The following is a 13,160-nucleotide window of genomic DNA, read 5'->3' on the forward strand; positions in this document are numbered from 1 at the left end:
GGAGATGAGAGCAGTTCTACTAGCATTGCAAGCACTTCAGAGCTTTCTTCCTCTTGGGACAATTGCGATCCACACGGACAATATGTCGGTGGTATGGTATCTAAACAAACAGGGAGGAACCAAGTCATACCCCCTTTGCAGAGAGGCCATGCGAGTGGCAGTGGGCAGTGGCTTCCCAACGTTTTCTTGTAGCAATGCACATTCCGGGGAAGTCCAATGTGATTGCCAACAGGTTGAGCAGAGCTAGTCTGATGCCTCATGAGTGGTCCCTAAACAGTCAGGTTGCGGAGCAGATTTTCCGCAGGTGGGGGTCAGCCTTGCTGCGACCTATTTTCCAGCCCCCTCAATACCAAATGCAGCAGCTACTTCACCCTTATCCCCCCTCAGGGGGAGTCACCCAGGGACGCTTAAGTTCACGATTGGCCCTCCGGTCTACTGTATGCCTTCCCTCCTGTTCCTCTGCTGACAAAGGTTATTCAGAAAGCGCAATCTTTGGGAAGCAAAATTATTCTGATTGCTCCACACTGGCCTCGTCAAATTTGGTTCCCCTTTCTCCATCCTTACGTAGTGGACTCCCTCTGGATTCTGGACCCTCAACCAGAGTTGCTGACTCATATGTCAGGGCAGCTCCATCCCTCTCTTCAGACCCTCCGGTTGACAGCCTGGCTCCTCCACTTCCATCATTAGTCAGGCTTCATAATTTTTAGCCGGAAGTGGTTCATATTCTGTCTTCCTCCCATAAGCCTTCCACCAGAAAAATCTATTCCAGCAAATGGAAGAGATTTTCCATTTGGGCGCATGCAAGACAAATTGATCCTTATACAGCTCCAGTTTCGTCAGTCCTGGAGTTCCTCTTCATGCTTTTCAACCAAGGATCAGCGGCTGCAACTATTAAGGTCCAGTTGACGGCTATTTCCACTTTTCACGTCGTTGATGAGCCTAGTCTCATGGCACATAAACTTTGTAAGGCATTCCTGAAGGGCACTATGCTGCTTCGTCCTCCAGTTTTTGAACCAGTTATGCCTTGGGACTTAAATTTTGTTCTACAATGTCTCACTTCACCCCCCTTTGAGCCTGCAGCCACTTGTGATTTAAAATATTTGACTTGGAAGACAATCTTTTTAGTAGCCATCACTTCAGCCAGACGTGTCTCGGTGCTTCAAGCCTTATCAGTTAGACCACCTTACTTGATTTTTCATAAGGACAGGGTTTCTCTCAGACCAAACCCTTCCTTTCTACCGAAAGTGGCTTCCGTTAGTAATCTAAACCAAATCCATTGAACTACCTGTATTCTTCCCAGAGTTCTCGAACAAGACAGAATTTAGATTTCGTCAGCTAGATGTGCACAGACAATTATGATTCTATTTACATAGAACGAAGGATCTCAGAAAATCGGATCAGTTGTTTGTCTCATTTTCAGAAAACAGGATTGGGTCTCCTGTTTCCAAAGTCACCTTGTCTAGATGGATTTCCAGTTGTATTTCATTCATTTATGCTTCAGGTGGCAGAGATTTACCATTTCGAGTGAAGGCTCATTCTACCCGATCTTTGTCTACATCTGCAGCCTTTCAGGCCAGGTTGTCTATGGATGATATTTGTGCTGCGGCTACATGGGCATCTCCTCACACCTTTGTTACTCACTACAAGATGTTCATCGTGCATACAGCTGCAGTCATAACAGATGGGTTATCCTGCCGTCAGGCGGGTCCTCGGTCGGCCGAATTCCAATGTCTAGGTCCGGCGTCGGTTGTCGTCGCTTCTTCCCTGACGGCAGTGTGGCAGGGGTGTAAAAGAACCAGCAGACGCCATCTTCTTCAGTCTTTCTTGCCGCGCGGTGCCCGAAGCAGAAGCAGTTCGCAAGTGCCGGTCGGCCAGCTCCTGAGATTTACGAAAATATTTCAGCCAAAGTCTTCTTGAAAGCTAAGTACCCGTTAGAAACTTTTCTTGCCTCAGACCGATGTCAGACAAAGTTAATAATTGCATTTCATGTGGGAAGCAAATACCGCATAAGGATTTCCATTCTTTCTGTATTCCTTGCTTAGGCCCAGACCACGACGTCTCGGCCTGCCGTTTTTGTGCTAGATTCAACAAACGCACTATTAAGCGTCGGGCGGAGTTCGCCCAACACTATTTTGGTAAAAAATTAAATTACATTATGTCGTCGGATACTCAGACTCCAGTTTTGAGTAAAAGACGCAAAGATAAGGACCGACAAACGAGGTCCGCGGCTTCTACCGACACCACGCTAAAGCCGACTAATGGTGCTCCGGTTCTCAGCAAGGCGCCTACGCAGCCCCTGAGTACCGATGACCCTTCTTTAGCGGTGTCTTCTATGCCCGAAGTCACAGGCTCCTCGGCTCCCACTCCAACTACACATACTGACGCCACTCTTGGCGGGGAAACTCAGAGTTTAGACAGGCCTGCCACCTCTCCAGGTGTCTTCAGGCCTTCCTCCTTTTCCATTAAGGCCTTCACAAAATCTAAAGCCGCCATGAAAACTAAAAGACAAGGTCCACAGAGCCCCTCTCAAGGCCCCATGCCTAAAAAACAGATGCTCAAAATGGCTGAGGATTTGATTACTCTTATCAGGGGGTCTCAACCCCCCTCGGACAAAAGGCCCAGATTGGAGGAAGACTACCCTTCCTCAGATCAAGCCTCTATTACCTCAGAACATTCTGAGGAACAGGAATATTCATATTCCCCTTTTGAAGACTCTGATGCTGAGGAGTCCATTCCCTCGGTTTCCCCCCCTGAGGACTATTCTTTTGGGGAAACCTTACATACCTTGAGGGAACACTTTCACTGGGAAGGCCAAGATTACTCAGATTCCAAGAAAAGGCTCAGGGATTTTCTCTTGCTTCCCCAGCACAGGCCTCTGGCTATCCCTCCTGTCTTGGATATATTAGATGATGTGTACACAGAAGCCAGCCTCAACCCAGATTCTTTACCTCCAGCTCCTGTTAAACCTGACAGGTATTACCGGGTTCCTGATTCACACCAATTCCTATACAAAAGCCATGCTGCTGACCCAGAAACTATTTCACAGGGTCCCAAGGGAATTATGGCCTCTACTGCCAAAAACCCATTACCTTCAGAGAGAGATTCCAGAGCTTTAGAAAAGTGGGGGGAAAAGGTATACACCTCGGCCTCTTTAACCATGAGGGCATTAAACTGTCAGTTCCATATGTTAAAGTATCAACAGTTTTTGTTATCTCAGTTGAAAAGCAAAATGACACAACCTGAGCAACCAGATTTAAAGGAGTTGCAGGATTTGTTGCATAGTGCAGAGCAAGTGGGTAAACATACCTTGCAGTGTGGTTTTGATGCTTTAGAGGCCTCATGTAGAGCTGCTGTTACAGGGTCTGTCATACGTAGACATGCTTGGCTCAAAGAGCAAACCTTACCAGATCATGTCAAAGCTAAATTACTAGATGCACCTCTTCAAAAAGCTGTATTGTTTGGTGTTAAAGCTGAGGAGGTACTAAAGAAAATGGAGGAAAAGGCAAGATCAATGCAAACAGTGAAAGATTTCCTACAGGTACAACCTCCACGTTTCAGCAGAAACTGGCCTTCAAAAAATTGGTCCTTTCCAGACACGGACAGACCTCAAAGAGGCAGATACAGGCACCCGAGGGGTAGAGGGTAATGTCAAGGATCATTTAGAGCCAGACAATGGCAAACACCTACACCAAGAGGTGGAGAAGATAGATCACAGTCATTCAGAAAGCAGACAAAATGACTTTCCCTTTGCATGCCAAGCAAAGCTTTAATGGCAGCACCTTTAGGCGGAAAACTGGCATTATATTCATAAAATTGGCATATTGTCACAAAAGGCAAATGGATCCTGGACATTATAGACAGAGGCTACAGATTCCACTTTCACACCCTTCCAAAAATGAGAGGCATGCCAAACCTGCCACAAAATCAAAGGGCAGAGGCACAAAAACAAATTTCAGCTCTCATGGACAAGAAAGCTATTCAAGAGGTACCTGCAAAAGAACAGGGTCAAAGTTTTTATTCCAGACTATTCCTGGTACCAAGGAAGGACAAAGATTGGAGACCTATTTTGGACCTATCCATCCTAAACACATATTTACTCGTACCAAAATTCAAGATGCTCACATTACAGCAGCTTCTTCCCATGCTGGGCAAGGAGTCTTGGCTGGTAACATTGGACCTCAAGGAGGCATACCTGCATGTCCCTATCAGACAAGATTGCAGAAGATACCTCAGATTTCTTTCAGGTTCAACCCATTATCAATTCTCTGCATTGCCCTTTGGCTTATCTACTGCACCCAGAGTGTTTACGAAATGCCTGGCATCAGTAATTGCCTTTTGCAGACTTCAAGGGATACAAATATACCCATATCTGGATGACTGCCTGATCCAAGCGGACAGCAAGCACATACTTCTGAAACACCTGGCGTTTGTAATAAAATTGTTGAACTTTCTGGGATACACAGTCAACAAAAAGAAATCAAAACTAATACCCTCTCAAACAATAATTTTCCTGGGTGCCAGCTTGAATACAAACACCCAGATGGCTTACCTCACGCCAGAGAAGCAAGGGCAACTATCTCAATACTTCAGCAAAATGGCAACCTTCACCAGGCTGACTGCAAGGAAAGTCCTGCAGGCTCTGGGATTCATGGCATCTTGCATCCTGCTGATCCCATGTGCAAAGCTGCATATGAGGAAACTTCAATGGTACCTAAAAAACATATGGTCTCAACACAGCCACAGTTTGGAAACAATTATACCACTCATTCCATGTCTTCAAAAGGAATTTCTGTGGTGGGCTCAAGCATGCCAAAGAGACATAGGTCTCCCCTTCTGCATGCCTCAAGCAAATCAAATCATCACAACAGACGCCTCGGACTGCGCCTGGGGGGGCGCACATGACAGATCAGTGCATTCAGGGCAAATGGTCCCAAAAAGAGAAGCACCTACACATCAATCAAAAGGAAATGCTAGCAGTACAAAATGCTATTATGGCCTTCAAAGACCTACTGAATCCAGGCCAGCTATTGATAAGGACAGACAACACCACAGTGATGTGGTACATAAACAGGGAGGAACTCATTCATACCCCCCTGTGCAGACTAGCCATGTCCCTTTGGAACACAGCTCTGGAATTGCAAATCCAGCTTCAAGCACAATTCCTGCCAGGGAAGGAAAACACGCTGGCAGACAACCTAAGCAGAAATATGACAGATCCACACGAATGGAAGTTGCATCCTCAAGTTTTCGCAAAGATAATTCAGGCATGAGGACAGCCAGACATAGATCTCTTTGCTACCCACAGAAATTGCCAACTGAAAAAATTTTGCTCAAGGACCTATCATCCGCAGGCCTGGAAAGTGGATGCACTTTCTTTCAATTGGACAACATTGACAGTCTATGCCTTTCCACCTCTTCCTCTGCTGCCCAAAGTTCTATTAAAAGCCAGAGCAGAGAGGCCAAACATGATTCTCATTGCTCCAGACTGGCCAAGACAACATTGGTATCCACTCCTGAAGAGCCTGACGCATTCCCCACCATGGATCCTGCCTCTAGTGCCTCTTCTGTTGTCCCAGCACAACTACAAAACTCTACACAGTCAGCTGAAAACCCTCAATCAAGCCGCATGGAGGATTCCTTGATTTCCCAACAGACCCTCCTCTCCAAGGAGGTGCAGGATGTCATCTTGGAGGCCAGAAGACCTTCTACTAGAAAAGCCTACTCCGCCAAATGGAAACGGTTTTGTGCCTGGAATCAGAAAAAGGGCCAGAATCCTTGGGTACTAAATTTACCTCAAATATTACAGTATCTAGCTGAGATGTTAAACAGTGGACTTTCCTTCTCCTCCATCAAGATTCATGCTTCAGCCGTTTCTGCACAATACAACACTGATCCTCCTTTATTCTCTCATCCTCTCTTAAGACAGTTCCTCAGAGGGGCTAATAATATAAAACCCCCAAGGAAACCACCAGTACCTGCTTGGGACCTCAACTACATTTTAGAAAAACTGACCCTGCCTCCATTTGAGCCAGCTGCTTCAACAGAACTGCAATGTTTGTCATGGAAAACAGCCTTCCTTCTGGCTATCACCTCAACACGCAGGGTTTCGGAGCTACAGGCCCTCATGGCTGTGCAACCTTTCATCATTTTCCATCAGGACAGAGTTTCCTTACGAACCAACCCTTCCTTTATGCCAAAGGTAGTATCCAGTGTAGCCTTGAATCAGACTATCCACTTACCTACCTTTTATCCTAACCCACAAAACAAAGGGGAAAGACTACTATATTCTTGGACATTCACAGACAACTTTGTTATTATTTGGACAGGACAAAGCCATTCAGAAAATCAGAGCAACTCTTTGTGTCCTATGCTACAGGTGCTCAAGGAAAGGCTATCTCCAAACAGACAATCTAAAAATGGATAGCCCACTGCATACGCTTTTGTTACTCATTTCATGGAAAAACTGTGCCTACAAGCATCAGATCTCACTCCACAAGGGCCACAGCTACCTCTGCAGCTTTCCTCAGGGGGGTTCCTACCAAGGACATTTTGGAAGCAGCCACTTGGAGTTCTGTGCACACTTTCTCCAAGCACCATCACCTTCCACTTTACTCTTAATTTAGAGCGGGCTTTGCCACAGCAGTCTTGCAGGGCATCCTTGCTCCTCCTAGTTCCACTTAGTGCCTGCCACCCCTTTTTAGCTTTGGGATTCTACCCATCTGTTATGACTGCAGCTGTATGCACGATGAACATAGTACAGTTTTGTACCTACCATAAATGTAGATGTTAGAGTGCTAATACAGCTGCAGTCCAGGTTTCCCTCCCTCCATCCCCTCTTGGGACAGGCCTTAAGACAAACACCTCCTCATACAACCTGATTGGGGTATTCTTTTATGGTGTATTTGCTTGCAAACTACTGTTTTATGATTATATTGCATTGCATTATTACATAAGTTTATGTTTTGCCTTCTTTCTGGGGGCACCTGACATCTGGGGCAAGAAAAACTGAAGAAGATGGCGTCGGCTGGTTCTTTTATACCCCTGCCGCACTGACGTCAGGGAAGAAGCAACGACAACCGGCGCCGGACCTAGACTTTGGAATTCGGCCGACTGAGGACCCGCCTGACGGCAGGATAACCCATCTGTTATGACTGCAGTTGTATTAGCACTCGAACATCTACATTTATGGTAGGTACAAAACTGTACTTTAGATTTGGTTTCCAGAGGCAGGTCTTCCTTTGGTTCCACAGTGCTCAGGAGTACTTTCCACTGAGCCTCCCAGGATTCAGGTGCTGGGGACGCTGTCCCATGGGTAAGAATGTAGGCGAGATTGGACTACATAACATCAAGAAGTTATGTACTCACCATAACGTTCGATGTATGTAGTCCATCTCGCCTCACATTCTTACTTACCCCCCCCCCCTTCCCCCATCCTGGAGGACCTAGGGGTTAGGTATGGTTTCAAATTCCTTTCTGGTTAGTATGTTCTTCCTTCTCTATATGTTGCTGTATGTCAAGGAGTGAATGGTTAGCTCGCAGCAAGCAAGATCTGGGGAAATGGAGCAGTTCAGCATGGGATACCTTCTTAGCCCAGCCAATTGAAAGATTTCGAGCTGGAGTATGGCTGAGTTGGAGCCGAGGTTCGGCTCCGAACCCACAGGTAAGAATGTGAGGCGTGATGGACTACATGCATCGAACGTTATGGTGAGTACATAACTTCTTGTTATGCTTGGTAGATCATTTGTTAATTGTGTCTTGAAAAGTTTGTAGAGAACTTTTTTTCTTAGTTTTCTGTGCATAAAAAAGTTTGATAAGAATGCCCCCTTATAAATTTATGAATTTATTTAATGATTGACAAGAGGCAATTTGAAAACAGTATTTAAATAGCCTTTACACTTGTTTGAAATGTATAATTCATTTCAGAGATATTTTTATCTTTTATTTTTTTTAACATAGATCCAGGTGATTGAAGATGATAGAGCAAATCGAAGTACAGAGCCTTTCAGCACAGGTGTGAGGGGGCAAGTCCCACCCCTTGTCACAACTAACTTTGTTGTCAAAGATCAAGGTATGCATGTAAAAAAGATTGCTTTCAAAGTTACTGGTCTTTTTAAATGTGTAGATGTTCTGCAAAGACAAAAACTTTAGTAGAAAATGAAATACTAATGTACAGGAAACAGCATTATAGCAGGTTGCTAATACACCTAGTTGCTTTTCATCTGTCAAGCAAAGTTTATACATGCTAGGTTGAACTTCACACAGACATTATAAAGCAGGCACATTTGTACTTTCTAAAGATAGTGTTTTTTCCAACATTAGAATATCTGCTTCATTTCTTGCTTCTGAAATTTTGTAAGTCATTCCTTCAGACATTACACACATTTCCATTAGTGGGTGCAATCACATAATCTTTGTGTCCTTTTTCCTTTTAATATGTAAAACGTGTACACACGTGTGTGTATGTGTATATATATATATGTGTGTGTGTATATATGTGTATATATATATATATATATATATATATATATATGTGTGTGTGTGTGTGTATATATATATATATATATATATATATATATATATATATATATATATATATATATACATAAGAGCGAGAGAGAGACACTCGCACATTTATTTATCAGTTCCACAAAACAGTTTAATTAGAGTTGTCATCAAATTGTGATCGTCATGGGTGCATTCCACTGACGTTTCTTACCAAGTATAGAAAATAAGTGATTTTGTAGAGGGGGAAGTCCCCCGCACCCTTCATAAGTCCAGTCTGCATTTTACATTGTTTATTGCACTTTAAGTTACTAATTGTTGCAAATTGTTTCTGTAGGCTACACACTAAAGTGCGCTAGCCGATTTACAGCATTTATAGCATTTACTGTCTGTTTTTTTCCTTGTCTCTGTAAAAAAACAAAAAAAAAAAAAAATCTCTTGTTTTCCCGCCTTACTGAACTAGAGTAGTCCAGTTTCAGAGTTGCTGATCCCTGGGCTTTGTTTTTAGTTCCTGTTACTGATCCATTGCCTTATTAGGAAGGAGGGAAGTTTCTTTGCTTACCAGTGGGAGTGGGAAGCACTGAGCAGCCTTTCTGTCCGATTTGGTGAAGTTTCAGCAAGAAACTAGTAGTCCATTGGTTGTTTTGGGCCAATTCCTAGCTCCTTTCAGCCCCCTGCTATAAAACACGCTAAACACGCGTTTTCCAGCTTGTACCAACTCAGCACAGATCCTCGTGGTGGCCTGCAGAGTGATCCAAGCAGCAGAGAGCTAAAAGAGTGACTTTCTACCAGATATAAGTATTTTTTGTGGCTTTCCCACAGTTATTAAGCTAGCGACTGCATTTCACCTGTTTTACTGCTACTTTAAGTGATTTCTGCATTTTACACTGTTTATTGCACTTTAAGTTACTAATTGTTGCAAATTGTTTCTGTAGGCTACACACTAAAGTGCGCTAGCCGATTTACAGCATTTATAGCATTTACTGTCTGTTTTTTTCCTTGTCTCCGTAATAAAACAAAAAAAAACTCTTGTTTTCCCACCTTACTGAACTAGAGTAGTCCAGTTTCAGAGTTGCTGATCCCTAGGCTTTGTTTTTAGTTCCTGTTACTGATCCATTGCCTTATTAGGAAGGAGGGAAGTTTCTTTGCTTACCAGTGGGAGTGGGAAGCACTGAGCGGCCTTTTTGTCCAATTTGGTGAAGTTTCAGCCAGAAACTAGTAGTCCATTGGTCGTTTTGGGCCAATTCCTAGCTCCCTTCAGCCCCCTGCTATAAAACACGCTAAACGCGCGTAAGCACGATTTAGCGCGGAGTTACCACTGTTGCACACAAGAGCAGCGGTTAAACAAGGTTAAACTATTTGGGCCATCTAAATTCCACTCTTCCAATTTTCCCTTAGAACTACCTTCCTCGAGCTGTACTGCTGATCTAACCAGCATATCCTATAACTGAAAAGTTCATCTCTACTTGATTCCCAAGTAGACTATTCTCTATCTGTAAAGCCTAGCACTTACTCCTACAGTACTTGCACCTTGATAAAGCACTCTTATTATAGATAGTACCCCACCAGCTTAAAACCCACTTCCTCCGGAGTCCTTTGAAAGTCTCTTTATCTACTACTTCTAGTATGTCGAGGGATCAGTTGCTAGTGTCCTCTCCAGCTCAACTGGTGAACCTGGGAATATTGAGGCAATGTTACAATTGCCTCATGTACACAGACAATCCTCTCCTTCTCCCACAAAACACAAATACATGCGAGAGATGCAACTATACGGCCAAACTGGAGGCTGAGCTCTCTCAACATAGGACTGGCAAGACCAGACAGGAGGAGAAGGTAACCACACACAATACATACCCAGTCACACATGGTACCATCACAACTTCAAATCATAGACATACTCACACAAAGACATACTCGGAGGCTCTGATCAAAAATTTACCAAAACAGCAGAGGCCACCAAAGCAGACACCCAAACAACTACCACCTCACGACCCAACACATGCAACACATAGACCACACAGTCAGAGTGTCAAACAGTCACAGCCCTTAAGGCCAAACAAAATGCCAGACACACTTGTCATTGGTGATTCCATAGTCAGACACACTGACGTCCCGCTCACCAGACTGAGTAAAGAGAAGGTCACAGTAAGCTGCCTGTCGGGCGCTAGAATCCGCCACATAACGCAAGCACTCAGGTCTCTCAACAGCAGGTACAAGTGCGACTCAGTCATTGTCCACACTGGTGTCAACGACCTGAGATGTACCTCCTTGGACTACATGAAAAGGGACATCGAGGAGCTCTCTGATTATGTAGCCAAGGCAGGTATGACCCTGACCTTGAGCAGTATCCTACCTTCACCTAGAATGATGCCACAATACAGTGATAAGATGATCAGCTTTAATAATTGGCTTAAATTCTGGTGTCATTCAAAGGGGATCCAATGTCTGTCTGCCTGGGATGACATGCTGGACAAGCCACGCTGCTTCGCAAGGGACGGCTTGCACCTGTCACCCTGGGCTTCCGGATATTGGCAAAGGCTCTTGCCACCCCCATAGTGCCTTTTTAGGCAAGGCTCAAATTCTAAACCTACCACCCTAGAACACCAAAAGGAAAAATCTAAGGGTAATGCTGCTCAATGCCAGAAGTCTCAATCTCAAGATGCACGCACTCGAGGCCCTTCTCAATATGGAGAACATCGATGTCTGTGCTGTGACAGAAACCTGGTTCAAGGCTCCTGAGAGCACCCCAGCACTAACAGGTTTCACCTCATATCATGCGTTCTGGCCCCAAAATCCGGAGAACACCAAGAAAGGAGGGGGGGTGTCCATATTCATAAAGGACACCCACACCTCAAGGTTGGTGGCAACGCACGATGCATCGGAGACCATCCAGGTGCAATTAACCATAGACAAGACTGCTCTGCAATTTGTAGCATGTTACAGGCCACCCTCTCAAACTCAGGAACCTCACATGGCCTTCCTGAAAACATTGGAGGGGATAAATGTATCTCCAAACACCATCATACTAGGTGACTTCAACTACCCTAATATAGACTGGGAACACTACTCAAGCCCGAACACTCTAACCCAAAGATTCCTGGAGTTCATAAACTCAAATGCCATGGAACAACTAGTCACCATCCCCACAAGAGGAGAAAACATACTTGATCTCATCATCACGAACATGGGATCAAAATGTTCAACACCGGAAGTATACCTCTCACTGGTGAGATCAGATCATAAACTAATCTCGCTGGAGGTCCTCATCCCGCCCCCACCTGAAACAAAAAAGACCACAGTGAAAAACTTCTCAAAAGCCGATTTCACACTTCTAAAAACTAGTGTGGTCTCCTTTAAGGCCCCTGAGCCAGTGGTAAACATTACTCAAACCGCTGAATCACTTACAAATGCCTTCTACCAGCACCTACAGGACTGCATGGATCAGGCAATCCCAAACAAAACTAAGACTCTCTGTACCAAAGGCAAGCGTCCAGTCTGGTGGACCCCAGCCATAAACAAGCTCTACAACAAAAGGAGGAAGCTACTACAAGATAGAGCAAAATCCTTGAAAGGTAAGACACCTTTGATCATTATAAGTAAAAACTAAGAGCTCTCATAAAATCATCCAAGGCAAATTTTGAGAGAAAAATCGCCAAGGACTCTAAAGAGAATCATAAGGCCTTCTTTAGCTATGTTAGAAACCTAGGAGGAAACTCCCAGATATGCTCAGAATTAGTTCAAAATGATGTGAAAATTACTGAACCTACACACATTGCCAACATATTGGCTGACAGGTTCAGTGCAAACTTCTCCCCTCCCCAAAAGGAGAGATATCTATTCCAGAGGATTGTAACCCCCAAACATCTCCAACGCCCAGGTGAGAACTGCCCTCACTAAGGCAAAAACACAGCATCCATGGGACCGGATGGTGTCCCCGGCTGTGTGCTTCACGAACTCAACGAGGAATTAAACCCACAGTTAGGACAGCTGTTTAATCTTAGCCTCACCTCAGGATACGTACCCAAGGAGTGGCGCACGGCGACTGTGGTCCCACTTCATAAGGCCGGTGCCTCCACAGACCCTGGAAATTACCGCCCCATTAGCTTGACAAGCCTTATCTGCAAAGCCATGGAGAGGATCATAATGGAACTCATAAATAAAGACATAGGGAACTTGCAGACTTTGGATCCAACCCAGTTTGGCTTTGTCAAAGGCAGATCCTGCCTTTTAAACTTGGTTGACTTTTTCGAGACAGTCACCAAGGCCATTGATGAGGGAAAGGCAGTCCATACAGCCTACCTCGACCTGGCAAAGGCCTTGACACAATACCCCACTCAGGTATCATCGAAAAACTCATCAGCTTGAATGTAAACCCATACATCACAAGATGGGTTGCAAACTGGCTAAGTGACAGAACCCACAGGGTCAGAGTTGCTGGAGCCATGTCAGACTCAAAGCCTGTCACAAGTGGTGTCCCACAGGGCTCAGTCCTGGGTCCACTCTTGTTCGGCATCTACTTTTCTGAAGTACAAGCAAACACAGGAGGGTTATGGCTGACAAAGTTTGCAGATGACTGCAAACTGGGTGCCATAGTCGAAAACACATCTGACACAGATATCCTCCAGAAGGGCCTCACAGAAGCGGATAACTGGTGCCAG

At 44.7% G+C, this 13,160-nt stretch overlaps 1 protein-coding gene across 1 annotated transcript in view; it reads left to right on the forward strand.

The window, feature by feature from the left end:
* SEC24C (SEC24 homolog C, COPII coat complex component) overlaps positions 1-13,160 on the forward strand; it is a 2,546,747-nt gene that overhangs the window by 759,810 nt on the left and 1,773,777 nt on the right. The window contains exon 8 of the mRNA XM_044055565.1: positions 7,957-8,068. Within this exon, the coding sequence (XP_043911500.1) occupies positions 7,957-8,068 (112 nt within the window). The remainder of the gene's footprint in view (positions 1-7,956; positions 8,069-13,160) is intronic.

This window comes from Protopterus annectens, chromosome 14.part0 (genome assembly GCF_019279795.1).
Source record: "Protopterus annectens isolate FY-2018-M chromosome 14.part0, PAN1.0, whole genome shotgun sequence".
NCBI lineage: Eukaryota > Metazoa > Chordata > Ceratodontiformes > Protopteridae > Protopterus > Protopterus annectens.